The sequence below is a fragment of the Cetorhinus maximus genome, chromosome 21, assembly GCF_964194155.1.
Source record: "Cetorhinus maximus chromosome 21, sCetMax3.hap1.1, whole genome shotgun sequence".
In the NCBI taxonomy this organism is placed as follows: Eukaryota; Metazoa; Chordata; class Chondrichthyes; order Lamniformes; family Cetorhinidae; genus Cetorhinus; species Cetorhinus maximus.
The window spans coordinates 86,550,349-86,573,870 of record NC_135899.1 but is presented as its reverse complement, the minus strand read 5'-3'; the positions used below and the strand labels follow the sequence as shown (position 1 = coordinate 86,573,870).

The 23,522-nt window shown below is 39.0% G+C and overlaps 1 protein-coding gene across 11 annotated transcripts in view; it reads left to right on the top strand.

The window, feature by feature from the left end:
- Nucleotides 1–23,522, top strand: part of LOC144696101 (protein 4.1-like) — a 189,015-nt gene that overhangs the window by 5,495 nt on the left and 159,998 nt on the right. For 10 of the 11 annotated variants that reach the window (XM_078567378.1, XM_078567377.1, XM_078567376.1 and 7 more), the window contains exon 2: nucleotides 6,175–6,271. Coding sequence is in view for 10 of the 11 variants with exons in the window: in XM_078567377.1 (XP_078423503.1) it covers nucleotides 6,225–6,271 (47 nt within the window). In the remaining variant the exon portion in view is untranslated. Of the gene's footprint in view, nucleotides 1–4,410; nucleotides 4,531–6,174; nucleotides 6,272–23,522 lie in introns of those variants that run through there. The other variant, XM_078567365.1, reaches the window with a different exon arrangement.

Below are 23,522 nucleotides of genomic sequence, written 5' to 3'. Positions count from 1 at the left end.
ACTGATATCACATGGACTGCAGCGGTTCAAGAAGGCAGCTCACCACCACCTTCTCAAGGCCAACTAGGGATGGGAAATAAATGCTGGCCCAGCCAGCAAAGCCCGCATCCCATGAATGAATAAAAAAAAAAATAAATGAAGCTTATTCTAAAAACTTTCAATTATAGTTTGGGGTAATTAAAAGATTAAAAACCTTTAATCCCCTTTTTAAAATGCTCCCATGCCTGCTGTCTACAGATAATATGGAGGCTTAGCTCAAAAACTCAGGACAAAGCACAGAAACAAACTAATTAGTATGTAGTAAATAAAAGGCCATGAAGTGAATTCAAGATAGGACTATGCTTATGGTCCATGCTTATGCATATTTTGATATATCTGCACTCTCATGAGAATGATAGCTTAGTGAGTATGTCACTGGGCTGGTAATCCGGATGCCTGGAATAATGATCCAGAGACCTGAGTTCAAATCCCATTATGGCAACTGGGGAATTAAAATTCAGATATTTAAATTAATCTGGAATAAAAAACAAATATCACTACTGATGACCATGTGTCTACCAGACTGCCATAGAAATCCACCTGGTTCACTAATATCCTTTAAGAAAACCTGCTGTCCTTATCTAGTCTGACCTATATGTGACTCCAGACCACAGCAATGTGGTTGACCCTTAATTGGCCTCTGCACTTAGTTATCAAGGAGGTGGCTCACCACCACCAACTTCTTAAGGGCAATTAGGGATGGGCAATAAGTGACATCCTTGCCAGTGACGCCCACATCCAATCAATGAATATTGACTAGTCTTTTAAATTGCTCTGTAAGCTCCATTAAAATTGAAGTGTATAAAATTGAGAGAACTGCATTGGCAAATGCCAGCTTTGATCTTGGTTCTCTTCAACATATTTCTCTCAAACTGATTGTCTGCAGGCTTACACATCTGCAGCCTTTTCATTTAATATGGTAACCAGAACCATAATTATTTAACTTTGATAGAACATGGTACTGAATTGCCAGATTTTTTTTAAAAATGTAATACTAGTGCACAGTTCCCATACTTGCTGGCTCAATAAACATATTTAGTTGATGGTTTAAAATTGGCATACTTGTGTACTTCTGAAAGTTTTGATATGTATTTTAGATTATCGTGGTTAATTGCCTTATCCAACGTTATAATTTAAAGACTTTAATATATTTTAATAACTGATCTAATATGTATGATAACTTCCGATTTGAAAATGCTGTTTAATGAAAAATTATAATTAAATATTATTTTGTTTAATTTGCATTATTTGTTTTTAGTAACAAGTGAAATGTTTAAAGTATCCAACTATCAGACTTTAGAAACATAAATTAACACAATGACACCATCCAGGACAAAGCAGCTTGCTTGATTGACATCCAATCCACCACTTTAAACTTTCATTCCCTCCACCACTGATGCAGAGTGGCATCAATGTGTACCATCCATAAGATGTATTACAGGAACTCACCAAGGCTCCTTCGACAGCACCTTCCAAACACACAACCTCTACCACCTCAAAGGACATGGGCAGCAGATGCATGGGAACACCACCACCTGCAAGTTCCCCTCCAAGCCACACACTCCCTTCCTAACAGCACTATGGGTGTACCTACACCACGTGGTCTGCAGCGATTCAAGAAGGTGGCTCACCACCACCTTCTCGAGGGAAATTAGGGATGAACAATAAATGCTGGGCTAGCCAGCGATGTCCACACCCTGTGAAAGATTTTTTAAAATCTCTGTTAGTAACTGAATACATTAATCTATTTATCAATGAAAGTTGTAGTAGCTGGATGGATAATTGGGTAGTTTTATCAGCTTGAGAGAGGGGGAGCCAGCATAGCTTATTCCATTGCCTGTGTCCCAAGGAACTGGTCAGTACTGCACCCAATAGATCTTTTTCTTTTCTTTATTCTTTCATGGGATGTGGGCGTCACTGGCAAGTCCAGCATTTGTTGCCCATCCCTAACTGCCCTTGAACTGAGTGGCTTGCTAGGCCATTTCAGAGGGCAGTTACAAGTCAACCACATTGCTGTAGGTCTGGAGTCATATGTAGACCAGACCGGGTAAGGACGGCAGATTCCCTTCCCTAAAGGACAATAGTGAACCAGATGGGTTTTTACAACAATCAATGATATTTTATGGCTACTGTTACTAAGACTAGTTTTTCATTCCATATTTTGTTAAAAGCTAGTATGAAAGATAAGCCTGCGACATACATTTGAAATTTTGCTTGAAATTTTACGAAGTAGGGGATATCACATTGGAAAACGGGTTTAAGATAGTTGAAATTTAAATTGTTGTCATTAGGTAGTTGAGGTTACAAAGATTAAAGCTTGTAGCTGCCAAGAATCCATTGACCGAGCATTGAAGCCTTGTTTCTTTATCAACATTGCACTGCTTTGTAGCTTTATTACAATCTACAAATGGATTTGGTGGAGCAGTAATGCAATAGGATCTGGTAATAGTATGATCATTATTTATGGTGTTCAGTTATTTGCAAAAGCTAGTATTTGTTTTGCAAAGCAACAGCCATGCGATACCATAATAACGATTGGAATTGTTCATGGTTATCGTTTTGCTCGTACTTCTTTATTTTTGATGCTCAGTTGCCTCAATTGTTAATATGTAGAAGTTAGAAAATGAATAGATCCTATGGGTAATCCCGTGACTGCATTGTTAGCATATGAATGAGTAATATGTTATCCGGAACATTCTGAGGGTGGCTCAGTGATTGTGCTGCTGAGCAGTATTGAAGGAGGTCATTTGGTCCATTGTGCCAGTACTAGCTTTTCATCTGGAACTATTTACTGTCTCCTGGAACAAAAATGTTACATCAGAAGTGTAGAGAATTGTGGTATTAGCACTAAAATAAAAACAGAAATTGTTTGAAATGCTTAGTTGGCAGTACCTGTGGAGAGAGAGAAAAACAGTTAGTGTTTCAGGTGGACAAGCTTTTTGTTTTATTTCAGATGTCTGGCATCTTTACTATTTTGCTTTTGTGTCAAAATTAGCACTGGTCTTTGTCATATAAGTGTATCTGGCATAGCAAGGGTTAATGTATGATTTGGAAACAGTACCGCCCACAGTGTGATGTAAAGAGATACATGACCAGGGACTAGAGTCAGTTGTGGACTGGACAGAGACCTATGTAGAATCAAGCATGGAGTTAGCTCATAGCTTGTGCTATACCCTGTATACGTGTACATAGTTATGTTTTATCAATAAACAGTTAATGTTCAATCATACAAGACTCAGAACCTCTTCATAGGACTTGCTGAACATATAACATACGACAGTCTTCTAAACCGAGACATGTACAGTCACCCTGACACTCTATTTTCATTGTGGTGCTTATGGACACCCGGTAGGTTTTTTTTAACATTGTCCCTAAAAGTCTGAGTTACTGGCCCAGCTGGTCTATTGCCACCAGCCAAATGGATCACAACAGCCTTTTTCAGTCCTGGTGATTCTATATTCCAAAGCTGTATAACTAGTGGCATGGTGGCAATTACACTGGACTAATAATCCAGAGGCTAATGCTCTGGGGACAGGGGTTCGAATCCCACCATGGCAGCTGGTGGAATTTAAATTCAATTAATAAAAATCTGGAATTGAAAGCTAGTCTCAGTAATAGTGACCTCGAAACTATCATTGATTGTCATCAAATCCTATCTGGTTAGCTAGTGCCCTTTAGGGAAGGAAATCTGCCATCCTTACCTGATCTGATCTACGGGTTACTCTTGACTCTTAACAACCCTCTGAAAATGGGTAAGTCACTCAGTTCAAGGGCAGTTCGGGATAGACAACAATGACTGGACTTGCCACATCGCAACTTGGTAAGATTTTCCAAGCTAAAACTAGCTGTCCCACAATCGTTATCCTTCAGTTTCACACTTCTAGCAGTAAACAGAGCTTCATAAACCCCAGCAGATCACCATGCCAATATTCACATCATCACAAATGTACTTGAGTAAAATTTTCATTGCCCTGACTCGCTGTGGGAACGCAACAAGAGATCCACTAGTTTAGAATTTGGACTACTGTGTTAATTTTTCTGTTTCACTTTTCCTATTTCTACTCTCCTTTGGTTTCGATTAACTTGTCTTAGAAGTGGACAGTTAATCTTGGTCACAAAATTATGTTCTCCATATGAACAAAATAAAATTATAATCTGAGCATTTTCTGATTTTCTGTATCTAAATAATAATTGTTGCAGATCATGGAATCAATAGCCATCGTGTAAACACTGCTCCTCAGAACATTCCACATATTTTTGGTTTATAACATGTTCCAATGTGATATACCACCAATCCACAATTGTCTCTGAATAATATTAACCCTTTGTTCTACACCTATGCAGAGATCTGAGTGGCCAGTGGTGTAACACTCCAGAATAATTTAACATGTTCTTCCATTGGGAAGAAAAATAAAATGCAAGTTTTTCTTTATTTCTACCTGGCGGTAAAGTTCTTTGAAGTCCTGAGCTCATGAAAGAAGTTACATAAATGTAAGTTCTTTCTTTACAATGCATCATTGCTCTGCTAATTTTTAAAAAATCTATGCTACCAATCAACGCTCTCAGTCACAAAGCATTCTATAATTAGATGTTATCTATTGTCCCATCACTTATGTATTAGTTCCCAGGAACTAAACAACTTCAGTCTCATTGATAGTCACTTCATGTCCCACTTATTCTGCATTTGAAATTAAGGTCCAGAAAGAGATTTTCTGCAAAAAATCCCAGCCCATTATTTCTATACTTTTGATGGGATGTGGCCATTGTCGAATGTGTTGTGTGATGCACATTGGAAATGTATTGCCCCTCCGTATATATTTACCGTCCACCACCTTCGAAACCCTCAAGAACTTTTTTTCCAACTCTGGCAGCTTATGCACCCCACATTCACTTTGCATGGCTACCAATGATGGGGCATTCAGCTGTTGTCATCTCCTTCTTCAATTTTCTGCCTGAAGGCAGATCCGACCCACAGCACCATGACCTCCATCATGGGTACGGCAAGGTGGCAGGTCCCAGAACGAGGAATGAACCCTATGCTGTTGGCACCAATCTGATCCAGGCAACTGGCCCCCCAAGGAGTCCGAGTTGTTGCGGCAACGTATACTTTTACAAGCATGTTGTAGTCTGGAGTTATGAATTGTGATGGTAGAGGCTCCAATTTTCTTTCCATCACATGGCTCTTACCACCTGCCATTAGCATATATTGGAAGGATTTACAAGTTGATACCCAACCTGTTTGGCCCATTATGTATACACCTTCCTTGGCCATCAAGTTCTAGAGTGGGATTTGAACCCGGAACTTCTGGCTCAGAGGCAACATTACCCACTGCACCATAAGACATCCATTCAACTGTCTATGCTCTGAGTTTTGGAATTTCCTCTTTCAATCTCTCTGTCTCTTCTCCTGTCACAGTCTGTAATGCTATCTTTGCCATTGCCAGACTAGGGTTGAACTCAAATCTGAGTATTTTTCTTCTCTAGCACCTGATCATGCAGCTACTACTCTATTGCCGGGAGAATATCTAGGTGGATTTGCCTGCTATCTACCACATTCTATCACATGAAGCGGTTAACCAGTTTTAAGTCTCTGCATATGCAGAAAAATGCTCTCTCCAAGCCTCCATGCTTTCAGTGCCTGTGTAGGAAAACTTTTAAGTGTGGCAGTGTGTGGTGGGAATGGAAGGATTTTTTTATTTTGAAGAGACATTTCTGGCTTTAAGTTTATCCCAACATCTGGTTGAGGATTATCAATAGAGGCTGTTTATTGTAGTGTAAGCTCAAGACCTCTTTTAAAAGTAGGATGGTCATGATATCACTAGACGTGTGATCCATAAATCATTAACATGCCTACATTACTAAGGTTTCTTGACTTTACCAGAACAACAAATATGTACAGTTTCAATAACCAGGAATACAATTTTGCATTATTGATCTTAACTATGCAGCAAAAATCAAGATACGTTTTTTGTGTGGCTAATTTGGCAAAGCATCAGAACATCACTTTATATGACTAGCTGGCAATGAGATTCAATCTAGTTAGTATATTTATAAACTATGAGGAATCCAGTTCTTTCTCTTCATGTGCACTCTGCTTTACCAATCACTTTCTTTTAAACTATTTTTATTTTAAAGGAACAATCTGCAGAAAATTAGGCAGCCTGTGAATTTATTCTGAAACATTGATGGGATTCTCCTTCAGATCTAAATTACTGTCCAGGATTGTGACTGTGTAAGTAATAAGATAATCAACACTATCTGATAATAATAATCTTGTTACTGTATGTTATGAAGGAAAAGGTTTTTCTAATTTGTGTTATGAATAAAATTTTTTTTTAAAGTTGAGCCTCAAACTATTGAAGCAACTATTCCACATTATAAATGTAGTTAATGTCCAGACCAAAATATATAATGCCAGCATCACAAAGTGTGACACAAATGTTTCCAGTAAAACTCCACAGCAAATTCCTTTTGAAATAATCTAGCAATTAGGAGAAGTGTCTTTTTCTAGTTCTAAGAACGGGGCTAATGTTTAATCTATTGTTTTTTCCCTCTAGTAGTGATACAGTATGACATTTAAATCCAGCCTAGTGACTTGTTATTTTAATTGGATGCAAAAAGTTATGACTCATCCTGCAATTTCTCCTCTTGGACTCCATACCATATGCATTTAAAAGGATTACCAGCTCTTCAACTCTCTTGGTCATGAGCTTTACATATTTATATTTTATATTCTGAATTGAAGAGGTCAAAATTTAACTATGCGATATTCATTCCAAATATTACAGTATTTTTTGCATTAATAACTTGAGTTCCTTTTTTAGGAAATGCCAATAGTATTATGTACTTAGGCCCCAGTGATCAAGTAGCACTTGTACAGTGCATTGTATCATTATTAGGTCATAGTTATTTAAAGCTAAGCTTCGAGTTGAAATTCACGTCTGTTTAGTGTAGATTTTGATACTGCTTTGTCATTGGGTTGCATATCTGAAGTAATTATTTTCCTTCATTTTCCATGAAACGTTGTGGATGAAAATTGGCAATGTATGGATGGTGCGTTATGATGCCTGTCATTTTGGTGAGTATGGGGGCTATTGTTTGAAAGCAAGATTACAAAAACAGTTTTAAAAAATGGAGTAGAAATGCTTTTGTTGCGTTTCTGACTTTTATTGGTGCTATAATGAAGGTTTGGTTGTAGCGCATAAGTTATTCAGTTATGATTGTATCAGTTGAATTGATCTATTGAATGTTGGGCCTGAACATTTTTTTTCCATTGCATTTCAGTAATTTTCATCCAGTGTTTGACCTGGTCTTCGTTTAAGTTTTGTGTCCCAGTTCTCAGACTTCTTTGGCTTTCGGTGGTCCCAAGCCCCATTTTCATCTGTTTACATTTAATTCCGATGCAATGTTGTGACCCAAATTCAACATCAACCCTAAAATTTCTTGGTTCCTTGCCTATAAACAAACAGCTTTATTTGAAATGATACTGATGATGTGAATGCATTTTTACAGTTTGATATGTGTAACTTATCCCACAATAGTTGTCATTTCTTACTATGTGCTCCTTTACTATTTTATGGTGTCTTGTTTTGAACTAGGTTTATGGCCAAGTAGACTACAAATTTGTAAATAACCTAAATCTGTAGCCAAAAATTTTAGAAAAGTGTTTATGTTGGAATTTCTTTGCCACAGTCCTATGAGTAAATAGCATAGAGGAACACAGTCTGTTGAAATTTGCTTGTTTTCTTACTACACTGGCGGCCAGTATGATTCTTTACAAACAGTTAAATGAATTATTTCTGCTTGTGTCTGTTCTTTAATAAAACCACAAATAAGCAGTTATAAGTTGTCATTTACTTGCCCCCCAAAATTTCTTTACAATTTAGATTTGTAATTTTGAACCCTAAACAGTTCTGAATGTTTCAATTCAAATTAGAGGCTTTTTTCACAGCCTTTTAAAGAACAGCCTGTACTTTTCATTGTGTTGGCTCAACTGAATTTGCAGTACTGTACTTTTTGCAGTTTAAAGTTATACCAGGGCCAGGTATATCTGCAAAGAAAGAAAATACATTATATAAAATGTATTTGGTATATCTAATGAGGGCCCCACATTTTTCAATTATTAATGCAGTTTACAAATTAAACATTCATTATTAATTCAGTGGCCAGTTTTTGCTGTAATGCCACTTTTCTTTTACTTGTTCAGGTGAATCTGTTCAGTGTAATTATGGGCATAGACAGCTGTAAGGACTTGGCTGATATGGGAGATTTTTTAAAAATTGCAATATCACTGGAATTTAAAATGTCAAAACATACTGTGCACTCGTGTTACAAATAATCATCATTAATGAAGCAAACACTAGGTTGTGTAGTTACTGTATCTGTAATACTGTGTTATGCATTATGCAATTTCTTACCAAAGTGGATAATGGCAAAGGGCATACAGTACATCAGAAATATTTTTTTCTGAAATTTCTGTGTTATCAGGAATAGTTGGATTCATTATTTTCCACATAATATTTTGAGGGATAATTGTTGTCTGTGGTACAACCACATTCTCATACAGAGTACTTTCAGAATTGTGTATTTTAAAATTTCTTAGATAATATGGTAGTGAATTGTTAGAAGATAGTATCCCAGTTTGAGGAAAATTGATGGTTCCTTTTTGAACCATTTTCTTCAGGGACACCATCATCTTTTTTCCAGGTAAACAGATATAGTGTGTAATTAATGGAGCATTCATCCTCTCCCGGTTCCTATTAAACATATTCCCTAGTTGTTCAACCTAACACGAGAATACAGTTGCTAGGGGGCTTTTGGTTGTATTTACAAAATAGCGTTAGAACGAATCTGATTTTAATTTGTCTCCTGAATTTAATTCATACTGTTGAAGTATGACTTTACCACTGTTAGCTATGGAAATATAGATGTATATTGTGAATTCAGGGAGACTAGAATTAGAATCTTAACTTAGTTAATTAAACTTTGGATGCTATAACCAGTAGAATCTTGTACATTGCCTAATGGCCAATAAATATGGGCCTCAAAGGCATTGAGAAAGTTGTTGCTTGCTTTTCAGTTAAGGTTTTTTTTCTAACCTTTTGAAGTCAAATGCTTTGCTCTTTTCATAGCATGAAGTGTCAGTAACTATGGGAATTTACAACCTGAGGTGATCTTATGGAAGTTCACGTCCATCTATTTAGTTTGTTAGTTCTGCTTCCCTTGGTCTCCCACAAGTCGTCATTGTTATTGGATATAATCCAAGCATGTGTTGCAGAAGCCTTGTCTGTAATACATATCTTAGTCTGCTACTTAATAACCTAAATAACATTTAACTTGTGTGGTTAATCTCTTCTGACTGACAAATATTTCCTTTTTCTTCCCAGAGATATTGTATCAATTCATGTTTCAGTTCCATGTAATTCTTACATTATGTTACTTTGTATATCAGTAAGATATTGCAATTTAATATTTCCAGTACTTTATGACTCCTGATCAGTAGAACTTTGTCCTGTCGAAGATGGTGAAAACTCAAACTAAATAACATTTCAGGAGTTGGTGCTCAGCAACTATTTGTTTACAGTCACAAAATATATATGATTTTCTGATAGACTGGGGAGCAAATTTCTGAAGTAGTTGGACACAAGTAGTCACTGCATAGAAACTCTGCAAATTTACAAACCCGATGGATCTTCAGCTTTCCCTGATATACAGCCAGAAGTTGGCAATACCACTTTGGGACCCAAGAAACACTTTAGGATGGGATGGGTTGAGGGTGAGCTCCTTATTGCACAGTGTGTAATGAATATACTGTGGATAGTGTTGCATTTTTAAATATAGACCAGGAAGGTTCCAGGCTGGATCCACAATCTGCTGAGAAGCCTGAAATGAGTAGAAAAATAAGCCAGGTTTCCTCCTCCTGTCAAGTAATCCTATTAAGATTATATGCCTTGTACATGTATGACAGATATGACAGGTGATGACAGATTCAGCAAATTGCTTACCATGCTTGCTGTCTGGGGGCACACATGAAGATGCACTGATGCATTACTAATCTATACCAATGGCTCATCGGCGCAATGAGGCATAATGTGCATGCAATGAATGGTGGGGCAGGGTTGGGGGCGGGGTTGGGTTGGGGCTGGGGCAGAAAAGTAAAACCTAAGCTACCATCTACTGTAGAGATCCACTGTTAAATTTTGTTCTTGGGTGTGGGTAACATGGCCAAGGTCATATTTATTGTGTTTTCCTCGAACTAATGCAGTTCCTGTGGTCATGGTGATTCCATAATTGTGTATTTTTATTCTTTCATGGGATGTGGGCATCTCTGGCTAGGCCAGCATTTATTGTCAATCCCTAATTTCCCTTGAGACAGTAGGACATTTTCAGGATTTTGACTGAGGATGAAAAAAAAAAGAGCTGTAAATGTTCATGCCAGGATTGTCTTTTACTTTCAAATGAAATAGTAGGTTATGATATTCCCATAACCTTGCTGCTCTTGTCCTCCTTAGAAGTTCAGTGCCGTTCAAGTAAGGTTGGTGAGATGCTACAGTACCTCATTTATATATAAGTATGTGCTAGAACCACTGTAGTGGAGGAAAGTATATTGAATTCAAGGGGTAGGGTGTCAGTCAAGAAGACTTCTGCGTCCTAGATTGTGTCCAGCATTTTAAATGTTGTTGCAGCTGCACCCATCCAGGCAAAATTCCATCACACTCCTGATTTGAATCTTGCAGATAGTGGAGAGACATAATGGAGAGTTGAGGTGTTATGAGATGAGCCGGCTGTTCCAGAGAGCCGAGCCTCTGCCATGCTCTTGTGGCCATGGCATTGATATGGAGGATATTAATAAACTTGCAGAATGGGCAAATAATTGGTAAATGAAATTCAACACAGATCAGTGTGAGGTAGCACATTTTTTGATAGGAATAATAGAGAGATCACTTATTACTTTGAAGGTGCAAATCGAGGCGGGGTAACTCTTTCGAGTTATCAACAGTCACAGATTGTAACTCTTTCGAGTACATCCACAGTTGTTGGTTTCCGGGAGTGGGACATGAACCCACAACCTTCTGATTCAAAGGCGAGGGTGCTATGAACTGAGCCACAGCTGACACCTCTCGAGGCGGGGTAGATGCACAAAGGGATCTTGGAGTACAAATACACCATTCACTAAAGGTTGCGCCACAGGTTAGCTAGGCCAATTAAAAAGCAAAGTAAATTAAGCACCAGGCTTTATTTCTAGATTTCTAGATAGTATTGAAAAGTGAGGTAGTTGTGCTCAATCTGTATTGAACCTTGGTTAGACCATATTTAGAGTACTGCTAGCAGTCTGGTCGCCATATTATAAAAAGGATCTAAAGGCATTGCAGAGGGTGCAGAGAATATTTACAAGGATGATACTAGAAATATGGAAATACCACATATTAGGAAGGGCTTGACAGGATGAGTTTCTTTTCTCTTGAAAAAAGACTGAGGGATGACCTAATAGGAGTCATAAAAATTATGAAAGGTTTTGATAGTGTGGTTACAGTGGGAATGTTTCCACTTATGGGGAAGTGCATAACTAAAGGTCATCAATATAAAATAGTCACTAAGTAATCCAATAGGGAATTCAGAAGAAACTTCTTTAACCAAAAAGTGGTGAGAATGTGTAACTCTCTACCACAGGCAGTGGTTGAAGTGAATAGTTTAGATGCATTTAAGGAAGAAGAGACTAGATGGTTATGATGGTGGATTTAGATGAGGAAGATTGGAGGAAGCTTGAGTAGAGCATACACTCCAGCATGGACTGTTTGAGCTGAAAGGCCTATTTCTGTGCGGTATAGCCAATGTAATCCTGTGATTTGGCTCATCCAACAAAGTTTCTTGTCAACAGCGATAACTAAGATCTTGATAGCAGTAGTTTTGTTGATGGTAGTGTGTTGAAGGTTTGCAGGCGGGAGTTGGTAATTTTCTAACATTTGACGCAAATGTTACCCACGACATATCAGCCCAGGCCTGGATGTTATCCAAGTCCTGCTATAGGCTGGCTTGATCTGCTTCATTATAAAAGCATTTTGAATGTATCCAAACACTGATCATCAGATCATTGGGGAAGCAGTTGAAGATGGTTGAGCCATGGACACTACCTTGTTGATCTGGGGGCTGCAGTGATTGGCCTCTGTCAACTATGATCTTCTTCCCATGTTTCAGGTAAGATTGGTGCTACTGAAACTACTTACTTGAGTTTTGCTAGGGCACCATGATGTCATTTTTGGTCCATGGCTCATCTGCTGGTAAAGACAGTGACTTTCGCCTTTCCTCAGACATTCAGTTTATGTCTGTGTCAAGGCTGTGATAAAATCTGTAGCCAATATGGTACTAACAGAACTTGAACTGAGCATTGGTGAATAGACATTGCTTGATGGCACTATTTATAACTTTTAAAATACTTTACTGATGATTGGGAGGAGGCTGATGGGCTGGTAGTTGAGCAGGGTTAAATTTGTCCTGCTTTTGAGAATAAGGCGTATCTAGATAATTTTCCATACTTTCAGGTAGATGCCAGTTTTATAACTGCACTGAAATGTGTTGTGATGCATTCTTTCTACTTGACGTGGCCTCTCGACACAGCAATACATGGGCAGTATTTTGTTGTAACTCATAGGACAAATGTGCAAATGAAATGAAAGGCTAAAGCATTTATTTATTCTTTTGTCATGAATAAAGGGTTAATTACCAAATCCAGATTACAATGGTGGGGGGGGGGCTCATTTTCATTCTGAAATTTCAATTCAACCTGGATCAATTAACAAAAGAAGCAACTGCACACAGGTGAAAACTCTAGTGTCAGACTTTTGAACCACTTAAATAGGCACCTAAGCAGTATAAATAATTAATAATTTATTAATCCAGTATTAGGCATAACTAAGCTGAAATGGTCCAGTAATGGTTTTAAACAAAAACAGAAAATACTGGGAAAACTCAGCAGGCCTAGCAGCATCCATGGAGAGGGAAATAGAGTTAACGTTTCGAGCCCATATGACCCTTCTCCAATCTGAAGAAGAGTCATACGGACTCAAAATGTTAACTCTGTTTCTCTCTCCACAGATGCTGCTAGACCTGCTGAGTTTTTCCGGCATTTTCTGTTTTTGTTTCAGATTTCCAGCATCCGGAGTATTTTGCTTTTACCAAAGGTTTTTATGAACCCTGTATTGCTTGCTAGGACTCTAGTGAAGAACCCTATTTGGTAAGAAAAAGCATTTGGTTACATTCATTTTGTTAAGATGAATAGTCAGTTATTGCTTGAAAATTTATCTAATTTAGAAAGAATCCTGTGTATGTTGTACGTACCATTTACATCCAGAGTGTTGAAAAAGGTGGCTACGGAGATAGTAGATGGGTTGGTGGTCATCTTCCAAAATTTTACAGATTCAGAAACAGTTCCAACAGATCTGAAGGTAACAAATGTAACCCCACTATTTAAGAAAGGAGGGAGAGAGAAAACAAGGAATTACATACAGACCTGTTAGCCTGACATCATTAGTTGGGAAAATGCTAGAATCTATTATAAAAGATGTGATAACTGGACACTTAGAAAATAATGGTAGGATTTGGCCGGGGCAAACATGGATTTATGAAAGGGAAATCATGTTTGGCAAACCTGTTAGAGTTTTTTGAGGAAGTAACTAGCAGAATAGATAAGGGGGAACCAGTAGATGTGCATTTAGATTTTCAGAAGGCTTTCGATAAGGTCCCACACAAGGGGTTAGTAAACAAAATTAGAACGCATGGGATTGGGGGTAATATACTGGCATGGATTGAGAACTGGTTAACAGACAAAAAACAAGAGAATAGGAATAAACAGGTCACTCTCAGGTTGGCAGGCTGTGACTAGTGAGGTACCGCAAGGCTCAGTGCTTGGGCCCCAGCTATTCACAATCTATATCAATGATTTGGATGTGGGAACCAAATGTAATATTTCCAAGTTTGCTGATGACACAAAACTAGATGGGAATGTGAGTTGTGAGAAGAATGCAAAGAGGCTTCATGGAGATTTAGACAGAGTAAGTGAGTGGACAAGAGCATGGCAGATGGAATATAATGTGGAAAAATGTGAAGTTATCAACTTTGGCAGGAAAAACAGAAATGCAGTGTATTTCTTAAATGATGAGAAATTGGGAAGTGTTGATGTCCAAAGGGACCTGGATATCCTTGTTCGTGAGTCACTGAAAGCTAGCATGCAGGTGCAGCAAGCAATTAAGGAGGGCAAATGGTATCTTGGCCTTTATTGTGAGTACAGGAGTAAAGAAGTCTTGCTGCAATTGTCCAGAGCCTTAGTGAGCCCACACCTGGAGTATTGTGTACAGTTTTGGTCTCCTTACCTAAAGAAGGATATACTTGCCATGGAGGGAGTGCAACGAAGGCTCACCAGATTGATCCCTGGGATGGCGCGCTTGTTCCATGAGTAGAGATTGAGGAGACTGGGCCTATATTCTCTAGAGTTTAGAAGAATGAGAGGTGATATCATTCAAGCATACAAAATTCTTACAGGGCTCAACAGGGTGAATTGCAGGAAGGATGTTTCCTCTGGCCTGGGGTGGGGGGGGTGGGGGGGTGGTGGGGGGGGTGGGTGGGGGAGGGTCTAGAACCAGGGGACACGGACCCAGGATAAGATGTAGGACATTTAAGACTGATATGAGAGGAATTTCTTCAGTCAGAGGGTGGTGAATCTTTGGAATTCTTTACCCCAGAGAGCTGTGGAGGCTCAGTCAATGAGTATGTTCAAGACAGAGACCAATAGATTTCTAGATATTAAAGATATGAAGGGATATTGGGATAGCGTGGGAAAATGGCGTTGAGATAGATGATCAGCCATGATTTAGTTGAATGACGGAACAGGCTCAAGGGCCAAGTGGCCTACTCCTAATTGCTATGTTCCTTCTATATATATCCTATAACCACAAGATGGCAGTACAATGAAAAATGGTTATTGTGTTTTGTGAAATTATCGCATATCTCGGAGAATGAAATGAAGGTGTCTTGTTTTTCTTCACAGTTTTTGCTGAGCTCTCCTCTTCAAGTTGAATCTTTGAGGCATAGTTTCATAGGCACATATTTCCCTCTAGAAACTGGCCAAGGTAGTGAAAGTTGGTAGTGGACAACTGCTCAACCTGATGTTGTAAACAAACATGCATTTCCAGCAGGGTTTGTTGGATAGAATGAGGAAAATGAACTCTGGCTCCATGATTTCCACACCACCACCCCCTCCCCCACCCCAAACTCAGGACCACGGAGACCTATTAAAGATACTTTACTACCATCCTTGAAATCTAAATTTTAACCAAATTGGGATTTATGCAGAACCTGAAAGGCTTCACTGGAAGATTGAAAAGGTAAGTTAGAAGAAAGAAGGCAGTCACCAGATTTTTGCCAGGAATCATAGCCTTCTCACTAAAGCAGATAAGATTAAGGGAGATTCTCATAAGGATTTTCCCAATTATGACTCAAACTGCAGCACAAGAGGAAGAAATTGTGCTATCTGCTTTAATCTCATTTTCCTGTTCTTCCTTTTGCATTTTTAAAAAAATTTCTTTTCAAATTATTATTCAGTTACTTTCTAAAGTATATTATAGCCTCTACCTCAAAAGCCATTGTGGTAAAGCCTTCAAATTTATACCATCTGTGCAAGATGTTAAATTTGTGCCACTGGTACAAGAGGAGGTTCTTTTGTTAATAATTTGAGGTTCTTCTGTTAATAATCACATGTTAAACTTGCTGCATTAAATTTAATACAGGCTTATCTATTTGTTTCTTGTGGCATATATGAGCCTATATCTGTTTATGGCTGTGCCTACATAGGATTAAACTAAAGAGACCATTTAATTTTATCCTAATTTCTAAATAATATATATTTTAACAAAAATACTTTCAGATCAGTACTCCAGAACTAAACTTAATTCTTTGTATTAAGTTTATCCTACGCTGAAAATGTTTAATATTAGGATCAAACACAATTCACTGAAGCATGTTTTTACTAGTGCTCTTGTTGAAAACCAGGTATATTTTTAGATTACAAGGATACATGCATATTTCTGTACTTTTTTTATTTTAAATGTTGGTATCTTATGTTTTTTTTCAATAGCTCTGGGCCTGAGTTTTTCAGGCGGCAGGCGGGCTCGACGGGAGCGGGCGGGGGTGGTCACGGAGCCAGTCGCCGCCCGCGATCTGCTCCATGCCACCAGCTTACACGGGTGGGCCGATTAAGGCCCGCCCAGCATAATACAGAAGAGCGCTTCGATCTCCCTGAGGCACCGAGCTGCCTCAGGGAATTTGAATAGATCCCGAAAAATTAAATAAATAGGTCAAAAATGTATTTAAACGTGCCCCTTCATGTGACTGTGTCACATTTTTAATGAAAAAATGTCACGTATTTATGAAAAACATTTTATTTATTTAATAAAAGCTTTAGGAAACCTCATCCCGCTCGTGAAGGCCACTTGGCCTTTACGCCTGTCCGCCGCCAACTGTAAGGTTGGACGGCAGCATTAACAATTAATTCAATTGCTTTCTTAATGGCCTTTGTAGGCCGTTTACATATCGGTGGGCACGCAGCCAGCTCTGGCGCGCCCGCCGAGCGAAACATCGCGGGACTGGCGCGATGACATCAGGACGCATGCCCAATGTCATCGAGCGTCATTTTACACGTCGGCGTGTAGGGCTCGCCCCCGCACACCGACTGAAAAATCCTGCCCCTGTATTCTTATCCTGAGTGCATTTTGCATCAGAGTTTTATGTAGTTTGGCAAAGAAAGCTACAAAGCTGCAGCAAACCAAAACCATAAAACCAAACTTGTAACTAAGTTAGTGTAATATTATAGAATTTACCAAATAATGATACGTGAACAAAGGCAAAATACTGCAGATGCTGGAAATCTGAAATAAAAACAGAAAATTCCGGAAATACTTAGTGGGTCAGGCAGCACCTGTGAAGAGAAACAGCTAATGTTTTAGGTCAATGGCCCTTCATCAAAACGAATGAAGGGTTATTAACCTGAACCATTAACTCTTAACTGCTGAGTATTTCCGGCATTTTCTGTTTTTATTTATTAGTGTTATGTGGATGTGATTTTAAAGAAAGACAAAATTGAGAAGGTTTCTTTGGAATCCCAGGAAATACATTTTTTTGCACCTAGAATTTCAGTTTATTGTTTTGTCAAAAGTCACTTTAAGTTTGGCCAGTAAGACTTCGGGTTTTAATTTATTTTCATAACACAGTGTAATTCTGTGAGCATTGTATTTCTAGAGCTTTAAGTGGATTGTGGCTCATGAAACTTTAGACAAGATTAGAGCAGCAGTCAGATTACTTCTGCATATTATGCAGTATTAAAGGGTGCTCAGTGCTATATAATTACTATAATTTTATACTGGTTACAGATTTTGTTTAATATCTTTGTAAGATAGCCTTATGCACCAGTCCACCTTATCAGACAGTTTTCAACTTGAATGATGAAGTAGATCTTATAATTGTTGCATTAACATCAGCTGATCAAATTCAATAAATTATGGACCCATTGGTTTGCCAGCAGTATTCTGAATCGTAAGTCATGTTCAGCTTTAATGTCATATTTCCATTTAAATGTATAGAGTAAGTGCATGTATGCTATGTTTTTTTTTCTCTATTCCTGATCAAGGAATGTTTATTGGGATGCTGTAACATAAAATTCGATTTACACAAAGTACAAAACTCACAAACAAGATTAGAGGCTTCCCTCCACACAAGACAGCAAGTAATCATATTTATTCCATTCCTGGGATGTGGGTATCCCTGGCAAGATTAGCATTTGTTGCCCTTCCCTAATTTCCCTTGAAAAAATGGTGACGGTGAGCCACCTTGACTCACAGCAATCCTTTGGTGAAGATACTGCCACAGTGCTGTTAGATAGAGAGTTGCAGGATTTTGACCCAGCGATACATTTCCTCATCAGGATGCTTTGTGACTTGGAGGTGGGGATGTTCCCAGGTGCCTGCTGTCTTTGTCCTTCTAGGTTTTGCGTTTGGGAGGTGCTTTCAAAATAGCCTTGGTGAGTTGCCACAATGTATCTTGCAGTGTGTGAAATAGACACCCAAAGAACTTAAGTGGTTTAGGTCACCTGCCACTTGTTAACATAAGTTGGATTGAATTTTAAGGAGATGTTAATGCTGATCTGTTTTTCAAAGGAGATATAGGGAAAATGCTGTGTTCTTAAAGCAGGAAATCAGCAGGTGGTTTGGGCAGCCCGTGATAAGAGTATTCATACATGGGCTTTGAATGGAATGGGTTAATGGGCTAAATGATCCTTTTTCACTCTGGATTATCTTGCATTCGTAAAATAGGATGTCAACCAAGCATCAAAACGGATGAAGGGTCATTAACCTGAACCATTAACTCTTAACTGCTGAGTATTTCCGGCATTTTCTGTTTTTATTTATTAGTGTTATGCGGATGTGATTTTAAAGAGAGACAAAATTGAAAAGGTTTCTTTAGAATCCCAGGAAATAGATTCTTTTGCACGTAGAATTTCAGTTTATTGCTTTGAGAAAGTCACTTTAAGGTTCACCAATAAGACTTTGGATTTTAATTTATTTTCATAACACCGTGTAATTCTGTGAGCATTACTGAAGTTATGGGGAAGAATTTTCTGGTTGGCGAGCGGGGACAGGGCCCGCTCACTGACATGTGAAATGACGCGCAGTGATGTCAGGCAGACGTCCCGACATCACCATGTGTCATTTAGACTGTCAGTTCGGTGGGCGCGTAGCCGTGTTGGCTACTATTAAGGCCATTGAGCAAGTAATTAAAGTTATTAAGAATGCTGCCCGTCCAACCTTAAGGTTGGCAGGGCAGGCGAAGAGCCCAGGCAGCCTTCGCATTTTTCATGAAACCTCATCCGCAGGCGGAATGATTTATTGATTAAATAAAAATTTTTGAAAATATTAATAGACATGTCCCAGCTCATGTGACAGTTTCACATGAGGGGACATCCTTAAAATTCTTTTAAGTAAATTTTTCATAACTTAAACTAATCTCCCTGAGGCACCTCTGTACCTCAGGGAGATTTCTGCACTCTTTCGAGTGCATGCGTCCTGCTGGGCGGGCCTTAATTGGCCCACCTATCTAAAATGGCAGCGCACACCTGATCGAGGGCACCGATCAGATTCGTGCTCGCTCCTGCCCGCCCCCACACAACCCGCCTGATGGGGGGAAAATTCAGCCCATGAGTTTTTTTATTTGCTTAAAGCTGGACTTTTTCCATGTCCTTTGTTTCTTGCTTTTCCAATATTTCTAAACTGGGGAATATCCATTGTGTAAATCCCAATGTTTACATTGTGATCTGTAAAGTTCTTTAATTATTTACTGCCTGAATGCCACTTGCAGTTTCAGTAGAACTTGGCAAGGAAAGCTAACTGCAACTTACTGTAGTACTTCAGGTGGCCCCATAATGGGCATAAGCACATCATACACATTACTCCTCTCTTGGATTACTTTGCTATTCTTTGAAAGAAATGTTTTAAAGGATCTGGAGATAAAAACAGTTAGTTACAACTGCACCAACACAAGTGTTCATTTGCACATAACATAACAAAACCAAGAGCCCTTCTACTTTTCTCCTGAATGATGAGTAGTATTTTAGTTGTAGTGTAAAATGATTCAATACATAAAGCCTCATTTCCAATGACAAATTGTACATACTTATTGAATTTTGGTATATCAAATCCCAGTTGATGGAAGGTCACTGACAGGCATTATCAGAACTTCTGTTGCAGCACTTTATGTGGCATTGTGCTGCACATACATGAATTCAGAGTGAGTCAAAGTCCTTCAGCTTCCTTTCTCCATTTTATGTATTGCGTCTGAAATTAAATTTACTCTTATTTTAAAAAATTCTTGAGGCTGACTTCTGTAGCTGAACTAGGACAATTGAATAAAAATAGAAAATACCTATAATACGCAAAAGGTCTGTCAGCATCTGAAAAAAGATAAATGCATTGGTTAAGTACATTCAGTTATAGCTGCTGGTTTTTGACAAAAAGTCTCAAACCAAAATATTAACCTGTCTTCTTCTTTTCAGATGCTTATAGACCAATGATGGGCTGGGAGGTGAGAGGGCCTGTAAAATAGCAAGGGAAGGTGGGGGTGGAGTGTCCATCAATTTCCTACTGCAATGGCATTTTACTAGCCATGGCCCTCCTGTCCAGAGGCCAATTGAGCCAATTAAATGACCAATTAAGGGCCTCCTCTGGGGTAGGATGAGCCTCCTTATCATGCACTTTGTGACCCATTTCTGGTGACAATGGCTGCCCTCATGGCAACACCAACCCCTGCCCTCATGAACTCGCCCACCCCCACCCCTTTAAAGAGGTGGGAAACCCAACAACAATTACTCAATAGCCAGTGGTTGAAAAATGCAGCTGAAGGGTCCCACAAATGGCCGAGGTGGGGTTAGCCTCGGCTTTCAGGCCGGGCATCAGGACCCCCGCCATGCCAACTAAATTCCGGCCAGTTGTGTGTGACTCGCATTTTCTACTTTTTTATTCAAATTCCCAGCAATTACAGTTTGTTATTCTTATCTGGAACAACTAAATTTTTTTTTACTGAAAACGAACACCAACAGCATAAATTAATATGATAGATTGGGAAATGTTGATGTACAAAGGGACCTGGTTGTCCTTGTACACCAGTCACTGAAAGCAAGCATGCTGGTGCAGCAAGCAGTTCAGAAGGCAAATGGTATGTTGGCCTTCATTGCAAGAGGACTTGAGTACAGGAGCAAGGATGTCTTACTGCAGCTGTACAGGGCCTTGGTGTGACCACACCTGGAGTATTGTGTGCAGTTTTGGTCTCCTTACCTAAGAAAGGATATACTTGCCATAGAGGGAGTGCAGTGAAGGTTCACCAGACTGATTCCTGGGATGGCAGGATTGTTGTATGAGGAGAGATTGGGCCGACTAGGCCTGTATTCACTGGAGTTTAGAAGAATGAAATATATAAATATATAAAATTCTGACAGAGTCAGACTGACTGGATGCAGTGATGTCTACTCCTGCTTCTATTTTCTATGCTTCTATAGTGCCTTTAATATACTAAAATGCCTAAGAAGAAGAGAACGACGGGTGACCAAAAATTTTGTCAAAGAGGTAGGTTTTCAGGAGAATCTTAAAGGAGGAGAAAAGGTAGAGAGGGAAGGAATTCCAGAACTTGGGGCTCAGGCAGTTGAAGTTCCTATTAGTTTTTCAGTATTATTTTACTACAGTGTAGTATTGGCCAAAAATGCAGGGCAGAATTTTGCCCTTGATGGGCGGGCAGGCAGCCGATTGCCGCCGCCGAACCAGGCCCGGCCGCCATTTTAAGTGGGTGGGCCACCCGACGTGAAGCGCTATGCACTTCCTGTGCAGGGGGAGAGGGATTCCCCAACTCTCAGAGTGCGCTCTTTCGCACATGCGCATGAAAAAGCACACATCTCCCTAAGACTAAGTGCTGCCTCAGGGAGATCACTGACAGTGTTTCAAACTTCAAAAATAGAATAATAAAAAAATTATTAACATGTCCCCCTCATGTGACAATGTCACACGAGATGGGACATGTTAATAAATATCACAAAAACTTTATTAAACTTTTCTGAACCAGACATGAAACCTCATCCCACCAGTGGATGAGGTTTCATGTTTTTTCAGAAGCCCGCTGGGGCTCCTGGCCTGTCCGCCAGCCTTAAGGTTGGACGGGCAGGGTCTTTAATTGGCTTAATGATCCTGTCAATGGCCTCAATTGGCCATTGACAGGTCGGTGGGTGGACAGGCAATCAGCTGTCCGCCCGCCTTCCTGAATATTTAAGTGGGGTGGGATGACGTCGGGGGTTCCTCCCAATGTCATCCCGTGTCATTTTCACGTCGGCGAGCGGGCCCCACCCCCAGCTCACCGATGGAAAAATTCTGCCCGCACTCTCCTGGGCTGAAGTCCATTTCTCCGCCACTTTTGGATCTTACTGATTTCCAACTTTGTTGCAATTTCTCTGGCTCACTATCGATTGATAAATATAATTAATTAAGAAATGCAGTTAGTATACAGATTTATTAAAGGTTTTGTTTATGATTGCAGACACTTGTTGCCATTTGTCCTAGAGGTTGTTCTACTCAGTTTATTAAAACTGTATTATTCGATCCTAACTGAATTGTATAATCATACTTTTACAGATTCTAGGTTATTGATTTAAAAGCTGACATCAAATGAACTGACATTATGTAGGGCAGCATTGCAATTGGATGTAAACTCAACGTTTGATCTGCTATTATATTGAAGCTGTTTTGAAATATGTCAATATTACCAAGTCACTTCAGTCTTGAAAAAAGATACCTGAACGTTGAAGTGTAATTACAGCATCTTACAATATTTGCAACTATGCATTAAAATATTTGACCTGACATCTGCTGCAACAACACCTATCATATTTATGTTTCTTTTGTAAGTTCTAAAGTACCTTACAGAATACACTCACCCTAAAAAGATTATAAGCATTTATGTTTTGATGGGGATAGCGTGGGGCAGTGAGACTTATTGGATTGCTCTACAGAGAGCCAGCATGTACTTGATGGGCCAAATGGCCTCCTGTGCCATAATGACTCAATTACATTGCATACGTTTACATTTGTTAAACAGAAGTGCTGAAACTGCAAATTTGGATTTTTATTTATGTTTGGTATAACTGGCAAAAGACTCCAAACTGATAGACAGGCTATAGAATATTAACTAAAATTTATCTTTTTGAAGTTGGGTTCAGAAACTTGGATTTTTTATTTTGACTATACTGTACTTTTTTTTAAAAAATGCCTTGGTGTAAACTTTGTTGAACAGTAGGTATTTTGATTTTTGCTAGTGATTCCAGCTAAGTGAGAGCCCAGGATATAGATTTTGACTATTCAATACATATTATTACTATGCATACTGGATAAAGGAAGTCTGTGCCTTCTGTTTGGTGCCCATGTAGGACAATTGGTAATCATTTGAGCAAAGGTATTCTAAGTATTATTGTGAAATTATTTAGTTTGTATGTATCTTGGCAGATTTATGTTCAAATCTTGCAGTGCAGTTAGAACAATCTGTCCACTTGAGACTTGCAGTTGAATACAATAGTTCATGGAGTTGTATGCCACTGTACTGGACACTAGTGGAGCTAGCAAATGCCCACTTGAATGCATATCATTGGCAGCATTGCACGAAGCTCAAGCCAGCTATTTCCATGGATATCTGTGGCTGTATAACATGCCATATAGTCTGATGCAGAGGCCACATTCCTTGATGCTCAACTTATGGTCCTGGATGCTCAGTGCACAGTCCCAACTAGGCACCATTCATGGACCCAGATGCAAATATAAACATGTGCCCTCACCCCCAACAATCTTCTGACTGAACAACTCCCATTTTATTAGCTAATTGAACAAGTGTGTTTCATTGTCTTATAGTTCATT